Source organism: Bos indicus x Bos taurus, chromosome 5 (assembly GCF_003369695.1).
Source record: "Bos indicus x Bos taurus breed Angus x Brahman F1 hybrid chromosome 5, Bos_hybrid_MaternalHap_v2.0, whole genome shotgun sequence".
In the NCBI taxonomy this organism is placed as follows: Eukaryota; Metazoa; Chordata; class Mammalia; order Artiodactyla; family Bovidae; genus Bos; species Bos indicus x Bos taurus.
The window spans coordinates 6,923,544-6,950,893 of NC_040080.1; the positions used below are offsets into that span (position 1 = coordinate 6,923,544).

Sequence of the window (27,350 nt, forward strand, 5' to 3'; positions counted from 1 at the left end):
TTTTGGAGCCCACAAAAAATAAAGTCTGATGCTGTTTCCACTGTTTCCCCATCTATTTCCCATGAAGTGATGGGACCAGATGCCATGATCTTCGTTTTCTGAATGTTGAGCTTTAAGCCAACTTTTTCACTCTCCTCTTTCACTTTCATCAAGAGGCTTTTTAGTTCCTCCACTTTCTGCCATAAGGGTGGTGTCATCTGCATATCTGAGGTTATTGATATTTCTCCCGGCAGTCTTGATTCCAGCTTGTGTTTCTTCCAGTCCAGCGTTTCTCATGATGTACTCTGCATAGAAGTTAAATAAGCAGGGTGACAATATACAGCCTTGACGTACTCCTTTTCCTATTTGGAACCAGTCTGTTGTTCCATGTCCAGTTCTAACTGTTGCTTCCTGACCTACATACAAATTTCTCAAGAGGCAGGTCAGGTGGTCTGGTATTCCTGTCTCTTAATGCTCAAAATTCTCCAAGCCAGGCTTCAGCAATATGTGAACCGTGAACTTCCTGATGTTCAAGCTGGTTTTAGAAAAGGCAGAGGAACCAGAGATCAAATTGCCAACATCCACTGGATCATGGAAAAAGCAAGAGAGTTCCAGAAAAACATCTATTTCTGCTTTATTGACTATGCCAAAGCCTTTGACTGTGTGAATCGTGATTTTCTTGGTCATGAAGATCTTTTTTGTACAGTTCTTCTGTGTATTCTTGCCATCTCTTCTTAATATCTTCTGCTTCTGTTAGGTTCATACCATTTCTATCCTTTATTGAGCCCATCTTTGCATGAAATGTTCCCTTGGTATCTCTAATTTTCTTGAAGAGATCTCTTGTCTTTCCCATTCTATTGTTTTCCTCTATTTCTTTGCATTGATCGCTGAAGAAGGCTTTCTTATTTCTTCTTGCTATTCTTTGGAACTCTGCATTCAAATGCTTATATCTTTCGTTTTCTCCTTTGCTTTTCGTGACCTCTTAATCATCATCTTGCCCAGTTGATGGCCAGCTTTCCTCTGAAGCTTACAGTATTTGGTGGGCTGGTTTGTTGTTAGTTTTTGGTGTGTGTTCCTGTCCAGTGATGGCCTGAATCCTAAATCAGCAGGCTAAATCCTTCTCAGCAGATCACTAGATCCTCTGTCTCAATTCAAGCCTAATTCATAGAAGGTCGAGAGTACCCTTTCCTACTTAAGAAAGTACTAATTACACCCTAAATCACAGCCCCTCCATCTTCAGGAGTGAGGAACTCCTAGTCAGGAATCCTGTCTTCGGAAAGGAACAGTTTAGTCTTCTACTTGTCAGCTTTGATCCCAAAATAAAATCTGGAACATTATAATTGAAACAAATACACTGCATGTAAGAAAGCAGTCTCTTTCTTTAACCCATCCCTCATATGGTTTAAATGACACGTAGCACATTAGGTAGAGAACATTGAAAGTAGCTTTTATTTTTAAAATATTAATTGCAGCCTTAATTGTCTCAGTTGGGATGTTTCACTTAAAGGTAAAAGGCACAAAAACAGGTTTTTTTGACCCTACACTTCTCTTTACAGTAGAGACCCCAACTTGGACCTTGAGGTTCCACGGTGGCGCCATCAGGACTGCAGGTTCCGCTGTCTCCTTTAGTAACAGGTTTCATAACAGTTGGCCTACTTTTGTTTTTTAAAATTGAGATGTAATTGACATGTTGAAGGTTATGTTGCTTTCTTGACCAGTCTCTTAAATAAATCTCATACTGCCGCTTTATCTTCTTGTATTGTACTCACTCACTCTACCAGTGCCCTTTAAGAATATTACATTTCTCTTCCCTTGACCCCATTCTATATTTTCCATCCCTCTTGTAGAACAGAATGCTAGCTTGGTATATGGAATTTAGGTTTTCAATACACTGCACATCTGTGTTATTCTCACGAGCCTCCCAGTGAGGTAGGAAGAGAGAAGACACAGTCCATCACGTCAGAATGCAGGCTGGCTGGGCTTTAGTGACACACACCTGGGAAGTGTTAGGTTGGAAGAGAGAAGACCAGTCCGTCACATCAGAACACAGGCTGGCTGGGCTTTAGTGACACACGCCTGGGAAGTGCTGCCCCGAGTGATGCGTTGGTTTTTAAACTGTTTTAAAAAGTTATGCTTCTTGGCTCTTGGAACTGATGTTCCACTATGACTGCGAGATCCTTTTCAGTTTTATTTGTCTAGCTTTTATGCTCCATAATGTGCTTGAGAACAAATTAAAGCGACACTGACTTGACTTCCTTTTTTTAGTCTGATGGACGCTGTTTCAGTCTGTCGGGTCACTTTGGGCCCAGTTTCCCCTCAGGTTCAGTGGCGCCTTCAGCTCCGGTCTGCTCGGCGTGTCCTCAGTCCCGCCATGTGAGATGAGGCCACGTGTGTTTGACTAAAGACCCATTTTGGCCCAGGTATTTATCAGGTGTTTTGACAAGTGTGATATTTTCGCAAAATAATACAAAGTCTTCAAAACACACTTGTTCCTCTCCCTGTAAGCCTCAGTTACACTAACCTGAAAATAGCTGAAAGCTAGAACATTCCTGTACAAAGGGCTTTCGCTCTCTTTACATTTCTGAGTGTCTGTAACTAAATAAGGGGCAGTAACAATTGCCCTCTTACATCTAACAGGCTAACATCCCCCTTAATTTACTTTAAACTGTGACAAAAAACATAATTTGACAAGTGTAAAAGTACTAATGCATTGATTACGTTGAACATGTGACTGACTGCATGTTAAAATGTCAAAAACGGGTTGGTTAGTTTCTCCTGTTATCCCTAAAATAAAGACATTCTCCCTGAATCCCGTCTGTGTGCTCTGTAAGCTAGCAGCCTCGCGAGGGCGCGGCCGCCAGCGCGGGTCCTCCTGAGCCGTCCTTTGACTCCTGGCCTCTGCCCTTGGCTCCAGCCTCCCGCCTCCCCTATGACTGTGCCTGCCGTTGCCCCTGCCCTGCCCCGCACGCTCCTCTCCATCCCCCTCGTCTCTGCATTACTCTCTGTCCTCCTCCTCCTCTTCTGTCTTCCTCACACACCACCACCCCCAGCCCCCAGTCACCACAGCTGGCACAGCCTGTCCGTGGTAACATTAAGGCACCAAGGTTTGTTCATCTCTCTGTTGCCGTGTTATCACGCAGCGGAAGGTTGTGTAATTATCTTATTTCCTATTCTTCTTAACATTTTATCCGTGTGATAGGTATCTTTTTTTCTATTCCTACATGATGGCCTTGAGACCAAACCTCCAGAGAAAGGGTTAATTTTCTTTCAGAATTTGGCTTTTCTGAATTCTAGGGACTCTCCTGTGAAACTTGGAAGTTTTTAATCTTATTGCTTATATTACCTTACACATTGGAAGAGTTTTCCTACGGTCTGTTTCTTTATTTCTTTTAGGGGTGGAGGGACGATGAGAGAAGTTTTACCCCTGATTTTTAAATAAAACTTATAAGGCTCAGACTATTCTTTGAAAATGCTAAAGGACCGTAAATAAGAATACTGACAGGTCACTGTATATTAGGCCGAATAATTCATCCCTGAGAGGTTAAACTAGGTATATTGTTAATGTTAAAGAGCTCACAGGATCAAATAGCACATAAAAGTTAAGTATTCATTTCAGTTCAGCAGGTGTCCGAGTCCTTGTTAGAAAGCCAAGAATCTGACGTTAGGGTGAGCTGAGGACCTCTGTCCCTCGCAGGTGAGGGGGTCTCGGCCCGGCCCCAGGGCTGGGGTGCGAACAGAAGCATGTGCAGGGGCTCCTGGCCTCAGGGAGGCCTGCGTGCTTCCTGCAGAAAGCAGTGCGGCGCCCCACACAACTCCTGCACGACGGAGGTGCGGCGTCCGCGCCCCCCAGCCCTGCCCTCCCTACGCCAAGGCCAGTTTCACAGGACCCTGAAGGTCACAGGTGCAGGCCAGTTTCTTCCCATCTTCCCATGTATTGGAAAGAAGTCTGAGAAGGGAAAATCCAGTCAGCTTACTGGTTGCCCCCAAAGACCCTCCTCCCCTTCCTGCCTTCGCTGTGTGGCTCAGCCACCGTGCATGCGCGTGTGTGTTGAGGGCTGTGTGGAGGGGGCTAGGTCAGCCCTGGAATCACGTTGCTTCTGGGGAATTTCCTAGCTGGTCACTTGCTCAAGCCACTGACCTCTGTACTTGACTTTCCTCACCTGTGAAGTATGGAAGCAGACGGCACCTGCCGTAAATCAGTTTGAGCGTGAAACAAGGTGCTCTTTGGAGAGCGCCTGGAGAAGGGCTCGGCCTGTGCCGTGGGCTGGCGTCTGCCCTCGAGCGCCATTCTCGCGTGTTGTTTTGGCGGAGATGTATCCCTTTGTGAACTCACTCAGTGCTGGTTTGTATCGTTTCATACTAGCACAATTGGTGGTTCGTCCCGGCAGTGTCCAGAACATATCCTCCTGGATAGCAAAGTGGCCCCGCACATAAAACAAACAGTTTCTCCTCATTTTTATTACTCTTGTGGGAGGCTCTCGTTTGAGGGGAGCAGGGATTCTGGTATGTAAGGTGAAGTATTAATTACTGTCTCATGAAATAGCTTTAGCCCACATGAACACCCTCCGGAGTTAGACTCCTCAAAGGAGAGGAGCAGAAGGAAGAGAATAAAATCTGCCTGCACACTCAGTAAAAGCATTAATATTCTTGTGGGTTGGTCAGTGTTGATAGTGATTACCTAAGGCCACAGTAAAGAGTCTACCTAGTAATAAGGTTCTTTGAATAAGCATTTTTGACGGGTCAGCCCTATAAACAGAGACGCAAAATAATTCATGGAATGATTCGGGACAGCCACACTCTGTCTCCCACCAAAAATAGTCAATATGTGTCTTGTGTATGGATGGCAGAGGCCTCTGTCATAGCCTTTAATTTATGGGCAACGCAAAACCACTGACAGTTTCTAAGCGTGTATCATATGATCAGGTGTGTGTGTATGAAAGAGATTCAGGAAGGACGTGGGGAGAGATGAGCAAGCTGACCAGGTGTGAGAGGCTGTGGCTTTAATTTATACAGGAGATGGTAAGGGCTGAAGAAGGGGTGGTGAAGGAATCAGAGGAGTGGGCATATGCTAACAACGTTTTAGAATTTAAAGTTCATAGCATCTAGAAACTGACCAGCCTGGCAGGTAAGAGCCAGTGAGGTCAGTGGGCGTGTGAGTGTGAGCAGGGCAGCAACCACAGAGAGGCTGAGAAAGAGAAGGGCCATGTCCCGTTTTGTGGCTGATGCGTAGCAGACCGAAGATGCTCATACGAGAGCAGTTCACAGGAGTCAGCACTCCAGGCCTCTTTAATGAAGACTTGTTGATTGTATTTAGCTTTTTGAGTTAATAGGAAAACTAGAAAACTTTTAAATCTAAGTTGCAAGAAAGTGGAGGGGAAATAGGAAATCATGAGATCTGTGTCATTTTTTAAAAATCTCATGTAGCGAACCCTGAAAAGGTGTCAAAGAAAGAAATTAAGCTTATCATTGTAATCATTGCCTAAAATATGATTGTGGAGGGATGGGGTGGGGCAGAAGGGGAAATTTGCTGGTTTGGGTTTTTGAATAATTTTTTCCAAGATACTGACATTATGGACAGCACAGTGGAATACCGAATTGCATATAGTTACGGTGAGGAAGGGCTGGTTGATAGGTGGGTCTGAAAAAGGCCCTGTGGTGCACGGAGGCACCCATATTCTCAGAGTTCCAGGATGTAGCTTAAGCCTTCTGTGTATTGAATTGAGACTAGACAGAGTGCATGCACTTTACCAGATGGTCCGCTGGGCTCCGAGGTTGTGTCCGTGGACGGACACTTGCCTTTTGAGGGTCTGAGGCAGCTGCACTCACAGGAGACATGGAGGAGGGCAGCCGGAGAGAGAACCGGGCAGACTGGCCTCGGGGCCTGGAGGAGGCACCTGGCAGGGTCCCTGGGGTCGAAGTTCCCAGCCTTACTCCCCCGTTGTGCACATATGAAATACCGTTTATAAAGGCGCTACTTATCTACATAAAGGTAAATAATAGCAGTGTTACTGTTTGTTGTTTTAATGCACTGTAATTTCTGCAGGTGTTCTTGTTGGACATGGAGGTTCCGGTTAGTTTCCTGTCTGTATTCTTCAGTCGCTCAGTCCTCTCTGTCTCTTTGTGACCCCATGGGCTGCAGCGTGCCAGGCTCCTCTGTTATTGCAAACAGATGAGTATACATTTCTATTCATAGAGTTTTGTTTAGGGGAAATTTTTAAGATGTCCACTACTGAATCAAAAAGTGGCCATTTTATGGTTTTTGACAGGCATTATCTTGTGGTCTAACTGAAGAGGATCATACCAAACTACGCTCATCCATGTGAGTGTGTGTTTCACTGCAGTCTCATGACATTGGATATTTAAATTTTTTTAATTTATTCTTTTTAATTTTATTTCTTGTATTGGTGGTATGGCTGTTTCCTGCTTTAAAGCTTTATGCCTGATGATCTTTAATTTAGAACTTTAAAGTTTCTCCTCAGGGTGGTGCCTTTTTCTGTGCATCTTTTTCCCAGTCTGAATAACTTTGGTTACCTGGAAATGTCAGATGTGTGAAAGCCCTTTCTTCAGGAGCGCCACCTGAGTGAGGCATCAGGAGGGCTCTTAGATGGTTTTCTCATCTATAAATAGGAAGATGACAGAGGACTGTTGGGGTGAAATTAACTTCACTGGAGATCAGGTAGCTTCCTTGGTGGGTTCCAGACTATTCCTAGAGGCTTTTGAGTTGTGGTTTTTAGACAAAACAAGTACTGTGGGCTGATGTCAGTCCTAGGAGGTGTCCCCCCATGTCATTTTAGTAAAGACGTGTTCCTGTCATTAAGCTTATTGGGTAGAAGTCAGCCTGAAGAGAAAATTCCCAGGAAGCCAGGTAGTCTGTGTATGCTTACAGCTGACACTAGATGTGAATATATCCACAGCACACTGCTGTCAAGCAATGCGCCTCGTGGGAACGGAAGTAAGGAGCTGCCGCAGAAGCAGATGCCTGAGCCAGGGTCAGCAAAGTAACAGACTTCGAGTCTGAAGTGCTGGTGCATTCTGAGGGGAGACTGCAGTGACGCCAGCCTTTCTCTCTTTTGGGATATAGTTGATTTACGACATTGTGTTCATTTCAGGTGTACAGCCACGTGACTCCGTTACACATATACGTGTGTATATATGTAGTCACTTTTTTAGAGTCTTTTCCCATATAGGTCATTACGGAACACTGAACAGAATTCCCTCTGCCACCACAGGAGGTCCTCATTAGTATCTGTTTTATGTATAGCAGTGCGTGTATGTCGAACGCCGTCTCTGGTGTGTCTCCCTGGCTCACCCCTGGTAACCATGAGTTTGCTTTCCTACGTCTGTAATTCTGTTTCTGTTTTGTAGAGAAGTCTACTTGTACCCTTTTTTAGATTGTACTTAGAAGCGATATCACACGGTACTTATCTTTCTCTGACTTCCTTCAGTCAGTACGACAGTCTCTGGGTCCATCAGTGTCGCCGCAAATGGCATTACTTTGTTCTTTTTGTGGCTGAGTCATATTTCACTGTGTGTGTGTGTGTGTGTGTCGTCTTTCCCATCCATTCATCTGTTGATGGACACTTTGGTTGTCTCTGTGTGTGTGTGTGTGTGTGTGGCGTCTTGTTGTAGACACTTTGGTTGTCTCTGTGTCTTGGCTGTTATAAATCGCACTGCTGTCAACATTGGGGTGCGTGTATCTTTCCGAGTTACGGTCTTCTCTGAGTATGTGCCCAGGGATGGGATTGCTGAATTATGTGGTCGCTCTGTTTTTAGTTTTTTAAGGAACCTCCATCCTGTTCTCCAAAGTGGCAGCCCCAGTTTACATTCCTTCAGACAGTGTAGGAGGGTTACCTTTTCTCCTGTGACATCAACTTTGAAGGCATTTAATTTCTTCTCTGTTTCACTAAGCAGCTAGTGGAAGAGTTTTAGGAAAATGTATGTTCATTTAACAACTGTCAGGCATATTCCCTGTGACTGGCTCCATGGAGATGCCAGGTGGTTCCAGACTTGGAAAGTAGTCTAAGAAGTTTAAATCTTGGTTCAGACGGGTGTCAGATGTAGGTCCTTGGTTTACTTGAGAGTGACTTCATTTTTTCATTCAAAAATTGCTTTAAACTGATTAAGGTAAGGAATAGGATAATTGCCAGATGGTTCTCTTTGCTTGTTTCTTGATAGAGTTCTCTCTGGAAGGAATCAAAACATATTAATGCCTTGTAAAGGCAGCCCTGAGGAACGGTACGCAAAGCCACCGTGTGGTAGTAGGTGGCGTCCCTGTGAGCTGCTGCTGCCTCCTGGCAGGCAAGGCCCTGCGGCGCTGCAGACCTCTTCCTCAGGAAAGCCCCTCCCCTCCGCGCGCTGCCTCTCCAGCAGGGGAATTCCTCCTACCCCACCCCCACTTTGGAAAAAAGAGAGTTCCTTTTAAGGTGAATATGCCAACAAGATCTCATCGCTCAGTTCTGGAAGACACTCCATTCACAACCTTCCCATTTAACTCTCCGAAGCCCAGGAAATGATCCAGAAACGCACACTGAGAGAGAGAGACACACATACACACAGGCATTGAATACCAGTTGTTGCCTTTAGCTCCTTACTTTGACTTGGGAATTGCGTAGCCCCATTTTCTGTTGTCTTTTGTAATCTCACTCATGGAAGAAAACCCATATATGTGGTGGAACCACGTTTCATTGCATCCCTGTTCATCACATCACTTCACAGGCTGCCCCGAGAACAGGGACCAGTGGAGAATGGAAGAGGCTCTCGGATTTACCCCACTGATGCCTCTGAAAACACGGAAAGAGATTGTTGGGGAGCATTAATGGTTACAGAATTTTGTAGATCTCATTTTTTCCTTCATCCAAATATTGATAAGGATTGAGTTCTTGGAAAATTATAACAGAACACAAGTCACTTTAGCCTATCCCAGCCTAATTATTCTTCTAGTCTTTTCCCCCCATCATTTCATTTTTTAAAATTTATTTATTTTTTAATTGAAGGATAATTGCTTTACAGAATTTTGTTTTTTCTGTCAAACCTCAACATGAATCAGCCATAGGTATACATATATCCCTTCCCTTTTGAACCTCCCTCCCGTCTCCCTCCCCATCCCACCCCACTAGGTTGACACAGAGTTTCCTGAGCCATACTGCAAATTCCCATTGCCAGCCTAATTTCTTAACCTATGAAGTGGAGGTAGAAACTGAGCTACCTTGTCAGATTGTTGTAGGGATAAAATATGTCCAGCAGTCACTTGACATTAAAAAATGGCAAAATGGTGGTGGCGAAGGTAGTTGTTGAATTTAACTAATTGTGACCTTGGCCATATAATTTCCAAGTTCCCATTTCTTCCATCTGCTGAAGTGACCAGTGGCTTCTTGCTGAGTATCTTCCTGCTCTTGCAGAAGAAAAGTGTCCACATCCATGAAGGTGGATTGAGCCAATAGCTGTTGGACTTCCTTGGGTGGAAGAAACACGGGGCTGCTGCACGTTCAGTCTTTCTGGGTGGTGGTGATGCCAGGGCAGGCGGCAGACTGGAATCGACCCTGAAAACTCAGCGTTCAGCTAGTTGACTAAAGCTCGGTCGTCAGCTGCTCGGCTAACTCAGTCGCGAAGTTTCCGTGCTAGGTGTGGACCAAGTTTTCCCTTCCAGTGTGAGGTTTCTGGGAAGAACAGGCCCTGTCTCACTAAGTGGCCCCGTGCAGCTCACTCACAGGGTTGGTGGGATCTGGCTCTTGGATGTGGAGACCAGTGACCCTGTGCATGATTGTACCGGCTTAATGTGCTTAAATATGCCAAGACGACCCCATTTTTTAAAATTCCTTTCTGCTGGCACTGTGTCCCTGTGTACAAGTGCCTCTGCCCTCTGTGCCTGTTCAAGCTGCCCTCTGCTTGAAGAACCTGCTGCTTCCAGGAATAGGGTGGCCTTGCCTGGCAAGATCTGGACTTGCAGAAAGAACTCCGTTGTTCCGTTGGGGAGTCGGGGATGGATGAGGTAGAGGCAGATCTGGTCAAGAAGGGATAAAACAAATGCAAGTAGGGAGAGAGGCCATGAATAAGGGGAAAGATCTCCCAGAGTCTGGAAGGTCTTCGAAGATAGAAGTTCCAGGATAAGCTGGGCAGGTTTGAGATGTTGTTAAAGGAAGCCATCTTTCCTGCACTGAAATGATAAAACAGTTAAACACAAGCACCTCTCTAGATGCATAGACCCAACTCCTGGGTTGGAGGAGCCTTGGAAAGGAGTGGGAGTCATTTTCCTAACAGGTAATTTCTTTTAAAAGATGTCTTTTTAGATTCAGAAAGCAGTCATTTCTCCTTGCGAGCCAATCCACTCTTTGAGCAAGGGGTAAAAAATAAGCTAGTATGTAGTCTTCTTTTAAACTCTGTGTATAAGCATTTATCTGTGCACTTAGAGAAAAGCCCGTCTTTCTTCTCACTGGGCTGCCAAGTGCTCCTCCTCCCGCTGGGCTGGCCTTTCTCAGGTTCTCAGCTGCTGTTCAGAGCAAACGTGCTAATTACTGCCTCAAACCTCCTTTCTAACTTCTTAAAGGGCACACATCCCTTTTCTTCCTACCATGTGGAGACTCCCCTTAGACAAACTATATAATGTTCTCTACAGAGTTACAGCTTTCTTCTCCAGGTATCAAAGAAAGCCTCTGATTAGAATTATTTTAATGGAGTATATGTACCTGTGGGTAGAAAAAATGCAACTATGTTTCAGGAAAAAACCAAAGTCTGGTTAAACCAAAGAAACTTCATTAGTGAGGCCAGTATTGACTTTCTCTTAAGTGGAGTTATGAAGAATACATGTTAACGTAACAATATACAATTCAAGAGCAGGAGAAAAATGGTTGAACCCAGCCTTTTATATACTTTAATATTCTAGAAGGGGGTGGGGATGAAGACTGGTTTTAACTTAAATCGTGGTGAGTGGATGTATTTTCTTAGGAAACCTGCTTTGTATCGCTTTGACTTTGCCTCTGTAAATGTGTTATTGCTGAACTTGGAGACTATAAACACAAGAGAATTAGAGTTAGACAGGAAATTATAGAGCATTTAAAACCCACAGTGAACAGCCAGTACTGTGCCCACCACAGCCACATTTGAAGTTCATACCACATGTGGTAATTAAAACTTTCAACTTTGTGGGCACCTTGGTAGAAATAATTACTCGGACCTGTACTAATACTAGTACATGTTTAGAGAACATTATTGATGGAGGAAAAAAAAGTGGTTAAGAAAAAGAATGTGCCTGGCCGGTTTTTAAAAAATGCTATTGTAATGAAAAGATAAATGTTCAAAACCAGTGCACGAACACGGCAGCAGTGCGGGTGCAGGCGCTGGCAGCGCGTGCTTCACAGGCTTCCTCCTCCCGCGTCTGCACTGCCGAGTGCCCAGCCTTCCCGGCCGGCCCACAGGGCTCTCCTGTTCGGGGCTGTCCCAGGAACGCTGCTGGGCCTTCTTTTTCCCTTCTGTTTTTATACAGTGTCTTAGAAATCCCCTCCACGTCATTTAAACAGATAACTCTTTTTTTTTTTTTCCCTTCATTGTCAACCATGTTCTGGGTTGATTGGGGAGACTCCTGGTTTGTTTTTCTTGTTAATTTTCTTGAAAGATTCTCCATCCTCCTCCTTTTTTCCCCATCTGGGTATTGTTCCCAGTTTACTGTTGGGGGTGGGGTGGGGAATTGAGGCTTAAACTAATTACCTGGCCCCAGGCTGGTCTTGCGGAGGATGGGGGTGGCCGGCGGCCCTGGTCTCCTCTCCTGCGGAGTCCTTCGCTGCCTGCCAGCCCACCACCATGCGGCTTCCCTGCACAGCTCGGCCCAGGAAGGAGCTCGGAGCTTCCTCTCCTCGCCCGCTGTCTCTCCATTTTTCTCTTTTTGTGTCTTGTCTCTCTTTAGGCTGCCTGTATTTGAGGCAAGAATGGAGAGAAAGAGCCAGCTGAATGTAAGGCAGGCAAATCCAGGAAATGTCAGCAACGAACCAGAACATGTCTTTAACTGGGTTTTTTTTTTCTTCCTTCCACTTTAGGATAAATAAGAAAATGATCAGGAAAAAAGCTTACTAGCAGGGATTTATTTATAAAAGCAAGGTTTAAGTTATATCTGGGAGTCACTTTGATTAAAAAAAAAAAGCCTAGTCTCTACCTTATACCTTACAAGACTGTCCCTAATAATAAAATCGTCACTGGGGCAATAGAGAATAATCAGTTTAATTCAAAATAATGTAGACCCATGTGTTCCAGAAAGGTTTCTAGTTTTACCTTCAGTTACCCAGAAAATGTCATGTGGAATTAAACCCTTTCCTCATCATTCCAAAGTCCAAAGCATTCTCTTCTTAAATGGACTTTTTCAAAGGCCCCTTGCGTCCTCCCCTCCTTAGAATCTAGCTGCACAGATGCTGGAAGGGCTCCCCTTCCACCATGCCTGCCCAGGGAGAGTCCCCCGACTTCTCCACACACACCTAGGACCCACGAGACACATCTCAGACCCCTGTCTCAGACCTCCATGGCTGTCACTTATCACCAAATCCTATTGGTTTTATCTCAAAATCTCCAAATGCAGCCTCTTGAATGCATTTCCACCCCCATCCCCCATCCCCAGACTCTTCCATGACACCCCTAACTCAACAGTGGGCCATCTTTGATCCCACCTTTCTGCTCATCAGCTCTCCACCCCTTCAGAACCTGCTCCACTGTGTCAGCCCTCCACACACGAAAGTGCTTGTTCCTACAAGGCAGCTTGTTCCTTCTGCCCTGACATCTGAGTGCTTTCCTGACCTGCCTCACTAAGTCAGGGACCCCAATTCTAAGCTCTAAAGTACTATTTATATCTTGACACATTACAATTTTGGAGTCTTACCTGCAAGCCCTTCTGTAAGTCCCCCTGAGGGCAGGCTTTTGATATTCTGTTCAGCCCCCTTCCCTGGCACGCAGGCAGGTAAAATTTGTTGAAAGAATAGAAAGGAAAAATGATTATATTTCTGAAGCTCATACCATTTAAGAAGAATATCAAAGCAAAGGCCACTGATAATCAAAGGCACCTTGAGAGTCTCTTTCAACCTGTAGAGCAATTGGAATATTAGAGGGAAAGATAAGGAATAGAGAACATTTGAGCCAGTAAAGACTAAACTAATTGGGTTCTTACTAATTTTCTTCTAACCCGTGTTTCCAGTTTCTCGGCTTTGCAGTTTTACGCTGTAGATGCAGAATTGACATGTTAATAAGGCAAATTAAAAGTCCCAAGAGCAGCTCATTAGGAAGTCAGAATCCTTTCTTCATTTTTAGTAGAGTGACTTGTACTTCATGATTCTGTAAAGAAGCACCAGCCTGGGTTTTTATTGTCAGCCAGTGGTTACTGACCTTTGCATCTGATGGAAGTACAACAGGTGTGCCTTACTTCTACACACCTGACACATGAGATTCGGACTTGTGAAACAGCAAGCATGAGAAAAGATAGGTGTGTGATAGAATCTTCTAGAGAAAAGACATCCTTCCCCAGCTGCACCCTAATGTTTTCATTATTTGCTTGCTGAATGATAAAGTGAACAAATCCGTCATAGAAAAGCGTGTGCACTGTAATATTTTTCATGTGCTCAAGGTTGAGGGTAAATTCTGGCCTCTTCTGTTCAGCAGATGAAGTGCAAAAAAATAAGAAAGGACAGAAAAACAGTCCTTAAATCTCACACCTCGTGCCATGATCCAAAGCATCGTAACTTCGGGGTAAACCCATCTGCAAGTGCAGAGACAGCAGGAAGGGAACCCAGGGAACAGGGGCCAGGCGGTCCTGGGAGACGCTGCCTCAACAGCCGCACTTTGCTTTTGACCGTGGCCACACTGTCTGTGTTGGGCTCCACTTCTGAGGCCAGTCACCCCACCTCCAACCCCCGTTCAGCCACATGTTTTATAGGTTTATAATGTGGTTTAAAAAGCTTTCTCAGAGAAACTCATATTTTTCAGAAACTATTATTTGCAGCAGCAGAACCATTCATTTTGACTTGGATTTGTATGGGAGGGGAATGGGAATCTGAATGAATAGTTTCAGTCCAGATTTTTCTATCTGAAGGATCACAGTCGGGTTAGAGAGAGTTGTGCGTGTGTGTTTTCACTCCTGGTTTCCAGGCGAGGCAGAGGACTCTGTCCTGGGGGTGGGGGGTGAACCGCCAGCCCAGGTGCGTCCTGAGGAGGAGCAGGACTGCCCGCTGGGCCTCAGCCCATCCTAGTGAGGGGTCCAGAAGCAGTGGCGGGAATGAGATTATTCTAACGTGAGTGAGGGAGTTGCATAGCAAGGGCGGGGACAGTCTTGGAGAACCGTGGCAGGGGGCTAGCCGGTGACACTGGCACAGGCAGCGGGCCAGCCTGAGGGGCCCTTGCCTCACTGAGCTTGTGCTCGGCTATGACACTGGCCTCCTGCTACTGTTTAATTTGTACTTGATTGCCTTATTCCTTGTTTATTTACACCTTCCCTTCCAGTGCAGAAGTGCTTCACAAAACATTAAAATTCCCAAGAATCTGTATTGTTCAAGGATAGAAGTAGAAAGAGAAATGAAATGAAAATAATAGCTGATAGTGAGAGTCCCTGCTGGTGGTAAAGAATCTGCCTGCCAATGCAGGAGACCTGGGTTCTATTCCTGGGTCGGGAAGATCCCCTGGAGCAGGGCGTGGCAACCCACTCCAGCATTTTTGCCTGGAAAATCCCCTGGACAGAGGATCCTGGTAGGTAACTCCATGGGATCACACAGAGTCAGACACGACTTAGCAACTAACCCTCCACCAATAGCTAACAGTAGCTAAGAGATGCAGTGTTCAGAGATTTGGCCAACAGCTGCTCATACACACGCTCAGAGGTGAAATACTATGGAAACAGACACACAGCAAATCAAGTTACAGAAAGACTGACAGCAGACACTCAGGACCACCCAGGGTCTGCATGTTTCAGGCAGTATTCTAAAGGAAAAAATTCGTTCCAAAAAGCAGTTTTTAAACTTAATTTGTCTTAATTTAATAGGATCTACTTGGTTTGTGTTATGTCTATTTTTGATGTAACTACCAAAAACATGACACGTTAGAGACGACTTGTTTTTATAAGCCCTAACAATTATATAAACTCTTTCTAGTTTATGAAACACTCTCACAGTTACTTTGAACAACTTTATGAAAAGGAAGACAAGTAGACCCTTGAGGAGCACAGGGGTTAACCTCAGTGTAGCTGATGGTCAGTTCTCCACATCCTTGGTGTCTTCACTTCTGCAGATTCAACCAGCCGTGGCCCGTGTAGTTCTGTAGTGTTTACTGTCGAAACCATCCACATATAATCGCCAGCAGTTCAAACCTGACTTGTTCAAGGGTCAGCGGTGTTGTTATCCCCACTTTGCAGATGATGAAATTGAGGTGGTAACTTTTTTTGGCTTTTTACACCTTTGGCCCCTGTGCTGCTTCACACGTGGGTAGTGTTTTCATCAGACCATCTGTGTTTATTCTAAAAAGCCAGACGGACCTGAAGCTCTCGTCTTAGTGCACACAGTTAGCTGTTTAGCCAGTGCACGCTGCTGACATGAACGATGGCATTTAAACTAGTATTGCCATAATTTTTTCAGGATGTAATGGTTTTGCTGGAACACGCATGAGACATAGATGCTACTTTGTAATATACACCTCTTCGTAGCATGGAGTAAGTGCACATGGAAAGACCCAGTGTCTCTCCCCTCGGAGGCGGGCAGAAGCCTTGATGGCGCTCTGGGCCATGGGGTGAGCTCCAGGTGCTGGTGCCGCGCCCTCCATCCATGTCTGTGAGAATGGTGAGTGGCCGCAGAACTTCCCAGCTCGTCTCATGGGCTTTCGGGGAACATAAAGAGATTATCTAACTCCGAAGAAGCAAGAACCCAAAACACAGAGGGCAGCTCCTTGCAGGTGGACTCTGTCCTGCCACGTGGCTGGAGTTGACCGCTGGGGGCAGAGACGTCTGTCCTAGATACAGAAGGTGGAATTAAGAGGAAAGGAAGCTCTCACTGGTGGCCAGAAATTAACATGTACCATGTTCCACATGTCCCCAGCTCTACCAGCAGCAGCTTTTTAGTTCACGTTGAAGAGTAGCCCCGTTGGTCTTCTCCATGCTCAAGTGTGTCAGGCGTCGTGTTCATTCCGTCCGGCCGCATTCACGGTTCCTGCAGTGTGCCAGGCCCTGGGGATACAAGAATGAGTCTCGCAGTTTCTGGGAGGTGGGCGGATATGAAGAGGTTAATGCTGTAAGCACGAGCAGAAGTATGTGCAGTGCTGGGTAGAAGCCATTTGGGCACAGTAGTGGCAACCTATGTGATCTTTGAAGCTCTAGTAGAGCCGATTGTCGTCAGCACTAATAAGACCCTGACAACCTATGTGATCTTTGAAGCTCTAATAGAACTGATTGTCGTCAGCACTAATAAGACCCTGACCCAAATGCTTTGGTGCACAGAGGCTGCTCAGAGATGCTCATTAAAACAAAGCAGTTATTCAGGTCACTGCTACATCTCACAGGAAAGACGTTTCTGTGAGTGAAGAGGCATGTAAAATTCTCCCTCTGAGATTCTGCCCCTGCATTTTGCCACCTCCAGTCAATGAGCCCTGCCTCTGGGCAGTGACAAGGGCTGGCGAAAGGGTTAGGGAGGGTGTTTGGCCACTTGCTCTTGCTTAACATGTCCTAAAGCTAAGGACATATTTTATAGTTTATTTCCCAAGATTTACAGTATCACAAAATGCAGAATTGCTTAAAAAATAACCTTTATTCTACCCGCTAAATAAATGAAAGGTTCACTGTTGAAATAATTGGACCATGGCTTGTTTGAAAAAGTACTTTGAGTTATTAATAGCAACCATGACTGAAAAGTCCCGCTGCGTGTCTGCCCTGCGTGGGGAGTGGTACTGTGTGGACTTAACTCTCCTGGAATGAATATTATCCAACTTGTAACAACGGTGGCAGCAGAAACAGGGACATTCAGCTGTGCACTGATGTTATCACACTATCTGCACTATGGGAGAGTGGTATCCTAACTTCTTCAGGTAAAAAGTGAAGAATAGAAATCCAGTTGGAAGCAGTATTGGCTTGGGTATTGATTTTAGGATAGAAAGGGTGATCAGACATAGAAGCTGTTAGAGAAATTTTTTAGCTTCTGTCTTCAGCACCTGGCATGTAGGAAGCACTTTTCAAATGCTAGGTAGTTGAGTAAATGAAGGGGACTAGAAGGCAGACTGTGTGGTGTAAAGAGTGGTTGAACTTGGAGTTCAGAAGAAGAGAATCTTCAGTTCTGAGTCTGGTACTTCTAGTTATGTGATCCGCAGCAGGTCATCTTGCTTCTAGTCTGTTTCTTGAACCAGGAAAAAAAAAAGTCATTGAAGACAGACCCGGGCCCCTTATAGTTCCAGTGTCACTGATCTGACGCCAGAATTTGCCTAAGAAAACGTGAGTGAAACTTTGTTCCATCGAGGAACGTAAGAGGAAAATCAGCAGTCACTTGTCTTGCTGTGAGTTTCTCAGGAGAGCCCCTCACTGGTTTCCGTCACTCCTGCAGTGTACTGCCACAACCGCAGTGGTGAACACACGTGTTATCTTGCAGCTCCGTAGGTGACGAGTCCCACACGCTCTCACTAGGTTCGTGTGAAGCTGTTGGCAGGGTTGCGCTCCTTTCTGGAGGCTCCAGAGTTTTTCTCGTCTTTTCCAGTTTCTGAAGGCCGGCCGCGTCTTGGCTCACGGCCCCTTCCTCCACTGTTAAAACCAGCAGCGCTGCATCTCTCTGGTCCTGCTCTCGTCACCGCCATCTCCCTGGCGCCTGTGATGCTGATTCTTCTGGGAGAGGTTCTTTCCATCTATGGACCCACGTGATTAGATTGGGGCCACCTGGATAATCCACCAAACACTCCCCATCTGAGGTCCTTGACTGAACCACATCTGCAGGGTCCGTGGCCATGAGGCAGAGCTTCTGAGGATGAGGCCGGACATCTGTGGGCGTCCGGTCCACCTCTTGTGGCCCATGTCTGCGTGAGTCTGCGAGGGGCAGAAGCATAATGGAAAAAGCACTCACTGGCACCCAGGAAACCTGGAACTCTACCTCAGCCAGTCATAGCATCTTTGTTTTCCCTCATCTAAAAAGTTTGGGAGTTGAAATTGGACCAGTGATTCTCAAACTGTATTGGAGCATCAGAATTGCCTGGAGGCTTGACACGGGGCTTGAGAATTTGAATTTTTGTTGTTTTGTGGTGAAATAGACAACATAAAATTTACCATCCTAACCATTTTTGTTATTTTTTATTGAAGTATAGTTGATTTACAATATCATGTTAGTTTCAGGTGTCCAGCACAATGATTCAGTTATATATTGTGTGTGTGTGTGTGTGTGTGTGTACATTATATATATGTTCTTACATTTTTTCCCCTTACACATTGTTACAAAATATTAAGCATCATTCCCTGTGCTATACGTTTATATTCCCACCAGATGATTCCTTTTTCTCCACATCCTCTCTAACACTTACTATTTGCAGTGTTTTTTTTGTTTTTTTTTATGATGGCTATTCTGGCCAGAGTGAGTTAGTACCTCATTGCAGTTTTGATTTGCATGTCTCTAGTAATTAGCGATGTTGAGCATTTTTTCATGTGCCTATTGGCTGTCTGTATGTCTTCTTTAGAGAAATGACTATTTAGATCTTCTGTCCATTTTTTGATTGGGTGGTTTATTTTTTTGATATTGAACTGCATGAGCTGTTTGTATATTTTGGAAATTAATCCCTTGTCAGTTGCATCGTTTTCAAATATTTTCTCCTCTTCTGTAGGTTCTCTTCTCATTTTGTTTATGGTCTCCTTTGCTGTGCAAAAGCTTTTAAGTTTAATTTGATCCCATTTGTTTATTTCTGTTACTCTTGGAGGCGAATCCAAAAAGATATTGCTGCAATTTATGTCACAGAGTGTTCTGCCCATGTTTTCCTCTAGGAGTTATAGTATCCAGTCTTGCATTTAGGTCTTTAATCTACTTTGAGTTTATTTTTGTGTATAGTTAGATAATGTTCTGATTTCACTCTTTTTTTCGTGGCTGTGCCCCGCTGCAGTTGCCTTCAGTAGTTGTGCTTACAGACTCTACGTGCAGGTTCAGTAGTTGTGATGCTGGGCTTAGTTGCCCCGAGGCATGTGGTATCTTCCCTGACCAGGGATCAAACCCATGCCCCCTGCATTGGAAGCATGGAGTCCTAACCACTGTACCACCAGGGAATTCCTGATTTTATTCCTTTTGATGTGATGATAAGTGGGATTATTTTCTTAATTTCTCTTTCTGATCTTTTGTTGTCAGTGTGTATTTGTAGCAATGCAACAAATTTCTGTGTCTTAATTTTGTTTTGTATCCTGCAACTTTACTGAATTCACTGCTGAGCTCTAGTAATTTTCCATTAGTATCTGTAGAATTTTCTATGTTTAGTTTGTCATCTGCAAACAGTGACAGTTTTACTGCTTTTCCAACCTGAATTCCTTTTCTTCTCTGATTGCTGTGGCTAGGACTTCCAAAACTAAAATAAAAGTGGAGAGAGTGGGGGTCGTTGTCTTGTTCCTGATCTTAGAGGAAATGTTTTCAGCTGTTCATCACTGAGTCTGATGTTAGCTGTAGGTTTAGCCACTTTTTGTTGTTGTTTTTGGCTGTGCCACACATCGTGCAAGATCTCTTAGTTCCCCGACCAGGTATTGAACCCACACCCCTTGCATTGGGAGTACAGAATCTTAACCACTGGATGGCCGAGGGAGTCCTGGTTTAACTGTTTTTAAGTACATAGTTCAGTCATGTTAAATACCTTCACACTGGTCACCACCATACATTCCCATAGCTCTTTTCAGCTTATAGAATTGAATCTCTGTATCCATTAGACAAGACTCCACAGTTTCTCCTCCTTCTAGACCGTGGCAACCACCAGTATAGTACGATTATTCTAAATACCTCATATAAGTTGAGTCATGTGTTACTTGATTTTTTCTGACTGACTTACTTCGCTTGGCACAATGTGCGCAAGGTGCAGCATGTGTCAGAATGTCCTTCCTTTTTATGACCAAATAATATCCCATTGTATGTGTATACTGTACTCACTGTCCGTTCATTCATCAGTGGACACTTGAGTTACTTCCACATTTAGGTGTTGTGAATAATGCTCTACAAACAAGGGTGTGCAGATACTTTTTAGACTTTGCTTTCATTTTGGTGAGATATACACTCCAAAGTGGACTCCTGGACCACATGGTGATGCTGTGTTTAATTTCCTGAGGATCTGCTGTAAGTCTCCCAGTGTTTGTGCTATTTCACATGCCCACCGGCGGTGCCCACGTGCTCCAGTTTCTCCACAGCCTTGCCGACACTGTTGTTTCCTGTTTGATCGTAGTTATGAGTGTGACGTGGTATCTCGTTTTGGTTTTGATTTGCACTTCGTTACTGATGAGTGATGTTGAGCATTTTTTCCTGTTTTTTGGCCATTTGTCTACCTTGTTTGGAGAAGTATCTTCTCAAGTCCTTGGCCCATTGTTGAAATAGGTTGGGGTTTTTTGCTTTGCTTGGGGGTTTTGTTGTTATTACTTGGTGGAGTTTTAGGAGTTCTCTATAGATTCTGGATATTAATCCCTTATATGCTGTTAGGAAAAGGTCCAGCTTCATTCTTTGGCATGTGAATATTCAGGTTTCCTTGCACCATTTGTTGCAAAGACTGTCCTTTCCCCATTGGATGATCTTGGCACCCTTGTCAAAAATTGTTTGATCATATATGGAAGGGTTTATTTCTGTGCTCTCTATTCTCTTCTGTTGGGCAATATCTCTGTTTTTAATGCCAGTGCCATGCTGTTGATTACTGTAGCTTTGAAGTTAGAAGCATGAGTCCTCCAGTTTTGTTCTTTTTCTTTCAAGATTGTCTTGACTATTCAGGTTTCCTTAAGATTCTACATGGGAATTTCCTGGCAGTCCAGTGGTTAGGACTCCATGCTTTCAGTGCTGAGGGCCTAGGTTCGATGCCTAGTCAGAGAACTAAGATCCTGCAAGATATGAGGCCCAGCAACAACAAAAAAGATTCCACATGAATTTTAGGATAGCTTTTTTGACTTTTGCAAAAAACTTTGTTGGAATTTTGATTGTGTTGACTCTGTGGGTCACTCTATAGATATTTTAATAATACTGAATTTTCTAATCCATGAGCATAGGCTGTGTTTCCATTCGTATCTTCTTTAATTCCTTTTGGCAATGTTTTGTAGTTTTCATTGCACAAGTCTTTCACTTTCATAGTTAATACTTAAGTATTTTATTATTTTGATGCTATCAAGAATCAAACTGTTTTTGTTATTTCCTTTTCAGATTGTTCATGTATAGAAAGGCAACTGATTTTTCTGTGTTAACTTAGTATCCTGCTGATTTCATTTATTAGTTCTAGGGGTTTATGTGTGTGTGTGAACTCCAGAGTTTTCTATAAACATAATATTCATATCTTCAAGCAGATAATTTTACCTTTTTCTTTCCAGTTTGAACCCCTTTTATTTCCTTCTCCTTCTTAATTGTTCTGGCTAGAACTTACTATGTTGATTAGAAGTGGTGAAAGCCAGTGTCCTTGTTTTGCTCCTCATCTTAGAAGAAACACTACTGGTCGTTCACCATTGAATATGATGTTCCTTGTAGGTTTTTCATATGTTTCTTTTGTATCCTTTTATTCCTAGTTTGTTGAGTGTTTTTATCATACTGCTGCTGCTGCTAAGTCACTTCAGTCATGTCCAACTCTGTGCGACCCCATAGACGGCATGTAGCGTGTACACTGATCCATTTCTGTCTGTCGGACCATCCTTGCAGTCCAGGAATGAGCCCCACTTGGTCAGGATATATAATCTTTCCATGTGCTGTTAAATTCTGTTTGCTAGTGTTCTGTTGAGGATTTTTGCATCCGTGTTTATAAAGGATATTCGTCTGTAGGGTTTGTGTGACTCTGTGTGTGTGTTTGTCTTTTTCTGGCTTTGGTATCTGCTAGTGCTGGCCTCATTAGAATGATTTTGAAAATATCCCCTTCCCTTTAGTTTTTGGGAGAAGTTTCACAAGGACAGGTATTAGTTCTTTCTTAAACACTGGGTGAAATTTACCAGTGAAGCCATCATCAGGTCCAGGGCGTTTCTTTTTCGGGAGTTTTGTGATTTAGCCTTGGTAGATTTTGTGTTTCTGGAAATTTGTCCATTTCATGTATTATCCAGCTTACCGGTGCACAGTTGCTCACAGTACTCTCTTTAATCCTTTTATTTCTGTAGAATCAGTAGTGACATCCTCAGTTTGGTCTTTCTCTGTTCATAGTCTGTTCTTCTCTGTTTCTTTCATCTTTGTTTCAATCCTTATTATCCTCTTCCTTCTGCTAGCTTTGGGTTTAGTGTGTTCTTTTTGTGGTTCCTTAACTTACAAAGCTATAAAGTTAGGCTGCCTGCCCTTGGCTGGGAGCGGGAGGTGGGCAGAACCCACTGCCATTTTCCGTCCATGCCTCCCTGGGAGTCGCAGGCCTTCAGCAGACTCCAGGGCTCTGGAGCTGTTAGGCCAGATAGATTCCACCAGTGCAGTAACTGTCTGGGCGTGGAGACAGGTTCCCGGTGCTACCTGCTCTACAGTCTGCCCAGAATCCCAAAATCTGCATTTTTAACACGTTTCCAGGTGATGCCAACGCTGCTGGTCCAGGGACCACACTTTAAGAAGCCCTGAACTAAATGCTATAAGGTCCTTTCTCTAAGGCCCGAATAGGCCCTGCAGGATCTTTCTCCTCTGGAAGTAATACAGTAAATTAATTGCATGTTTTTGTTTGTTTGTTTGTTTTGTTTTTTAATTAGAAGAAGCATCATTTTACTGGTGTCATTTCCTGGTGAGGGAGTTTGCTTTTTTTTTTTTTAAATGAGAAAAATGGGGCCTGTGGGCTGGTTCTGTCTGGGCAAGAAGTTTTGTGAAGCCCTGCCAGGGACACTGGGGCATGTGTTGAGGTGGGAAGGAAATGGACAGTGTTCAGACCCAAGGGGATGACAAGGCTCCTCCGCTGGTGGCTCATTGTCGGCCTATGTCTGGCGCATGGGTGTCTTGGGTCAGGTTTGCTGAGCACTTTTGATCCAGCCACTGTTAAAAGCCTGGATTAACACATTCAACCTTCCCAACATCTCTGTGAGGGAGATCATACCAGCAGGTCCACGTCTGCAGACTGAAGAGACGAAGGTTAGGACTTTGACCAAGAACAGCACAAAGATGGGCAGCAGTGGAGTCACTTAACTAAGGAATGACTTGGATTCCAGAGTCCACACCTGTAGCCAAATACAGCCAGACCTCGAGTACTGGGTCCCTTCCTGCTTGTCAGGATATTTGGACTGCAAGTTACAGAGTTAAACTAAAGAGTGTGTGTGTGTGTGTGTGTGTGTGTGTGTGTGTGTGTGTTTTAAGAAAAGTGTCCTCCTCCTCAACAGGTCTGGACACAAGGTGGTCCTGTGCTCAATTATGTCCCAGAAATCCAGACCCCGCCCGCTCTGTTGTGCTATGGTGCTCAGCACGCTGGGCTCTGTCTCCCGGGCTGTTTCCTTGTGGTAACGAGATGGTTGTGACAGATCTCACCATCCCCTCCTCACAGAGGCCGAGTGAGACGGCGACTGACTGTCCTGCTTCCTGTCCCTGGGTAGAGGCCTAAACTTGCTCAGAAATTGTTCTCTTCAGACTTTACTGCCAGAAATGTTTGACACACCCATTCCTCAATGGCCACCAGGGCAGGGAGGGCCCGGAGCGTGAGCCCCCTGGGTGGCTGACTCCTCAGGGCTCCTTTAGGAGAAGGGGTGTGGCAGAAAGGCCTGTGGGTGGCCATGGAGGAGTTAGCCACGTTCCTTCTCTCCGGCTGATGATTGAGACCTCTGTTCTGAAGGGACCCTGTGGCACTGACAAGGGCTGCCTGAGACGCTGCCAACCGCCCTTGGTTTACCCTGGGCCAGGAAGTCTTATTTCTTGGCAAGGGAGTGAGGGCACGTGGTTGTCAGCACCCGGAAGGATGTCGCTCTTCCAGGGCTCTCTCAGCACCCTGTTCCTGCCCCGGTTGCCTCTGGAGGAGGCCAGGTGTGGTCAGCCAGGACTGGCTCTGACTGGGCGAGGGTTTCTCCCCTTCTGAGGCTCTAGGCACCTCGTCTGAGATCGGGGCTGTCACAGGCTGGCTACGACCAGACGGGGCACATCCAGCGATGGCCGCCGCACGGTGCAGGGCGACTTGGGCCGCGCTGTGGCTGCATCCGTGTAGTTCTCCGTCGGCATCAGCATCAGGGCGCTCGATCCAGCTCACTGTCACCCTATTGCTGCCGCTGTGGGTTAGGGGCGTCCACCCCATGGCTCTGTCCAGGCGGGCTTCACGAGCCCCGCTCTGTGAGGCGTTCCCGACTGCTGCAGGCCTGTGAGCCACGTGGACCCTGACGGGCTGCCATCCCAGGCAACAGAGCAAAGATGGAAGGGTGCCCTCTGGTCCCCTTTGTCCCTGGAGGGGTGCGGTGTGTGTTGGGGCGGGGGGGCCATTTTCCACAAGTGTAACTGCTTATGGAGCACTTTTATTTTTCCTAGAATCAAGAACAAGCGTCCACCTGTTCAGGTAGCCTCATCTATGTGGCCTCAGCCACCAGAAGAGTCTGCGCCTTTGCTCAGTGGGGCCAGTGGGGCTCATTTCACAAATGTGATTCTTGTTGACACAGAACGAGCACGCACGGGCAGCTGCATCACACGCTAGAGGTGTGCCCCACTTCATGAAAACCTGAACATAGGAGGAGGAACGTCTCAATTATAGGATCATGTCTCAGCCAGAAATTCATGGCAGGTTTCCTAGTGCCTTTAAAATAGGATTTGGGTATAAAAATACCGTGTGCACACAGGAGCCCGCATTTTCTGAAAAGAGAAATATACTTGTATTGGGCATTTGGGATAAGCAGAATAAAAATAAATTCTTCTTACAAAAATAGGAACTAGAAACCAAATTCCACTTTTAATTCTAAAAGACTTATATATAACTCTACTATCTCACCCTCTCCTCCTACCCCAGACTTCCACAGCAGAAATAGACAGGCAGGATCTGTAAGCAGCTCACCGAAGCGGTGAGGATGGAGGGGAGGGCAGGCAGACTCATGGGCGGGCGGGCAGCAGGAACACCAGAGGCAGGGCTGGGGGCCTGTGCATTCTGTTTGATTTATTTGTGGACGTTCGGGAGGCCTGGCCTGAAACGCTGCTGCTGGATGGCGTCCACGATGTGGTCAGCGAGTGGCGGTTAGAAATTGACAGCCCGTCCTGCCGCCAGACTCCAGTAACCGCAGAGACACGCGCTGAGGTCTGACCGACGGGGTCTGGGGCAGGCCTGGAAAAGAGGGTGTCTGGGATGCTGACACGCCTGACTTCTTCCTCCCTTGCAGAAATGTTCCCACTGCCAGGAGGCAGGCGCCACCTTGGGCTGCTACAACAAAGGCTGCTCCTTCCGATACCATTACCCGTGTGCCATTGATGCAGGTAAGGTGGGACCACGGACCCTTGTTCAGAACATCTGAAGGGTAGGACATGCACTGTGACTCTCTGTCTTCTTTATTGTTTGTTTTGTCTCATCTAACCCTGTTCTATTTGTAAATGCTGAAGGAACGCAGAGAAGGTACTAAAAATGAATTAAATGGGGTGATTTTTTTTTATATATAGGTTTTGTAATTCGTAACAGATTCAACTATTTAAGTGTACAGTTCAGTGATTTTTACCATCGCATTCACATAGTGGTGCAGGCACAAATCGCAGTGAATTTTAGAGCATTTTCCTCACCTCTTAAACTCCTGCCCACTGGCGGTCTCTCTTACCTTCTGCCCACCGGCAACCACGAGTCTACTTTCTGTCTCCGTGGACTTGTCTGTTGTGGACATTTCATGTGCGTGGAATCACACAGTATGTGGTCTTCGTGACGGGCTTCTGCGTGACTCCGCTTCATGATTCTCAGATTTATCCACATGGCAGCATGTGTCAGTACTTCATTTTATTTTCAAACAGTATTTGATTGTAAGGCTACACCATATTCCATCACTCCATTGATGCGCATTTAGGTTCTCCGCTGTTGTGTTACTGTGAGCAGTGGTGCTGTGAACTTTCACAGACGAGTCTTTGTGTATACCTAGTGTTTCCGTTTCTCTTGGGCATACACCTAGGGGTGGAATGCTTGGGTCACGTGGTAACTCTGTTTACCCACCTGAGGACTGATCAGACCATTCTTCAAGGTGGCTGAGTCATTTTACATCCCTCCAGCAGTGTGTGAGGGTTCCGGCTCCTCCGTCATCACCAGCACCTGTTTTATCTTCTTTTTCACCGTGGCCATCCCCGTGGGCATGAAGTGGCATCTCATTTTGGATTTGGCTTTGCACATCCCTGGTGGCTAATGACGCTAAGCAAATCCAGTCTATTTTTCTTTTCCTGCTTATGCTGTTTGTTGCTTTTCTTACATTTGAGAACCATTGCATAATCCAAAATCACAAAGACTTATATCTATGTTTTCGTTTTAGCCCTTACTCGAGTCTTTGATCCGTTCTGGCTATTTTTGTATATGGTATCCAGTTCATTCCTTCCTTTCCACATGGATCCCAGTTGTCCCAGCACCATTTGTGGGAAAGGCTACTCTTTGCTCATTCACTGACCTTGTCACCTTTGTCGAAAACCAGTTGCCTGTAGATGCATAGGCTTCTCTCTGGACTCCCCAGCACCTCACGTCTTGGCTATGGTGGCTGTAGTAGACTTTGAAAGTGAAAAGTGTCAGTCCTCCAAGTTTGTTCCTTTCTTTCAAGATTGTTTTGGCTGTTCTGGATCTTTTGCTGTTCAGTGATGAATTTTAGGATCAGCTTGTCCATTCCTGTGGGTGAGAGAGGAAACAGCCATTGAAACTTGGATAGTGATTACACTGATTCTGAAAATCAATTAGGGAGTGCTGCCATCTTGGTAATAATGTATCCTCCAATCCATGATCATGAGGTATCTGTCTTTCCATTTATTTCAGTTTTTAATTTCTTTCAATACTGTTTTATAATTTTCAGAGTAGACGTTTTGCACTTTCTTTGTTAAATTTATTCCTAAGTATTTTTATTATTTTTAGTACAATTATAAATAGAATTGTTTTTTTAAGTCAGTTTTCAGGTTGTTCACTGTGAGTGTATAGAAGTATAATTGATTGAGGTATATGTATTGATCATGGATCTTGGAACTCTGCTCAACTCATTGATTAGTTCTAATAGTGGTTTAGTGGATTTCTATAGACAAGATACGTCACCTGCAAATAGGTCGTTTTACTTTTTTTCGGGTCAGATAGATGCCTTAGTTCTCTGGCTGGATCTTCCACATGACATTGGGTAG

The 27,350-nt window shown here is 45.0% G+C and overlaps 1 protein-coding gene across 3 annotated transcripts in view; it reads left to right on the forward strand.

The window, feature by feature from the left end:
* Positions 1-27,350, forward strand: part of TCF20 (transcription factor 20) — a 93,343-nt gene that overhangs the window by 52,440 nt on the left and 13,553 nt on the right. For all 3 annotated transcript variants that reach the window (XM_027540617.1, XM_027540616.1, XM_027540615.1), the window contains one exon: positions 25,391-25,484. In XM_027540617.1, coding sequence (XP_027396418.1) covers positions 25,391-25,484 — 94 coding nt within the window. The remainder of the gene's footprint in view (positions 1-25,390; positions 25,485-27,350) is intronic.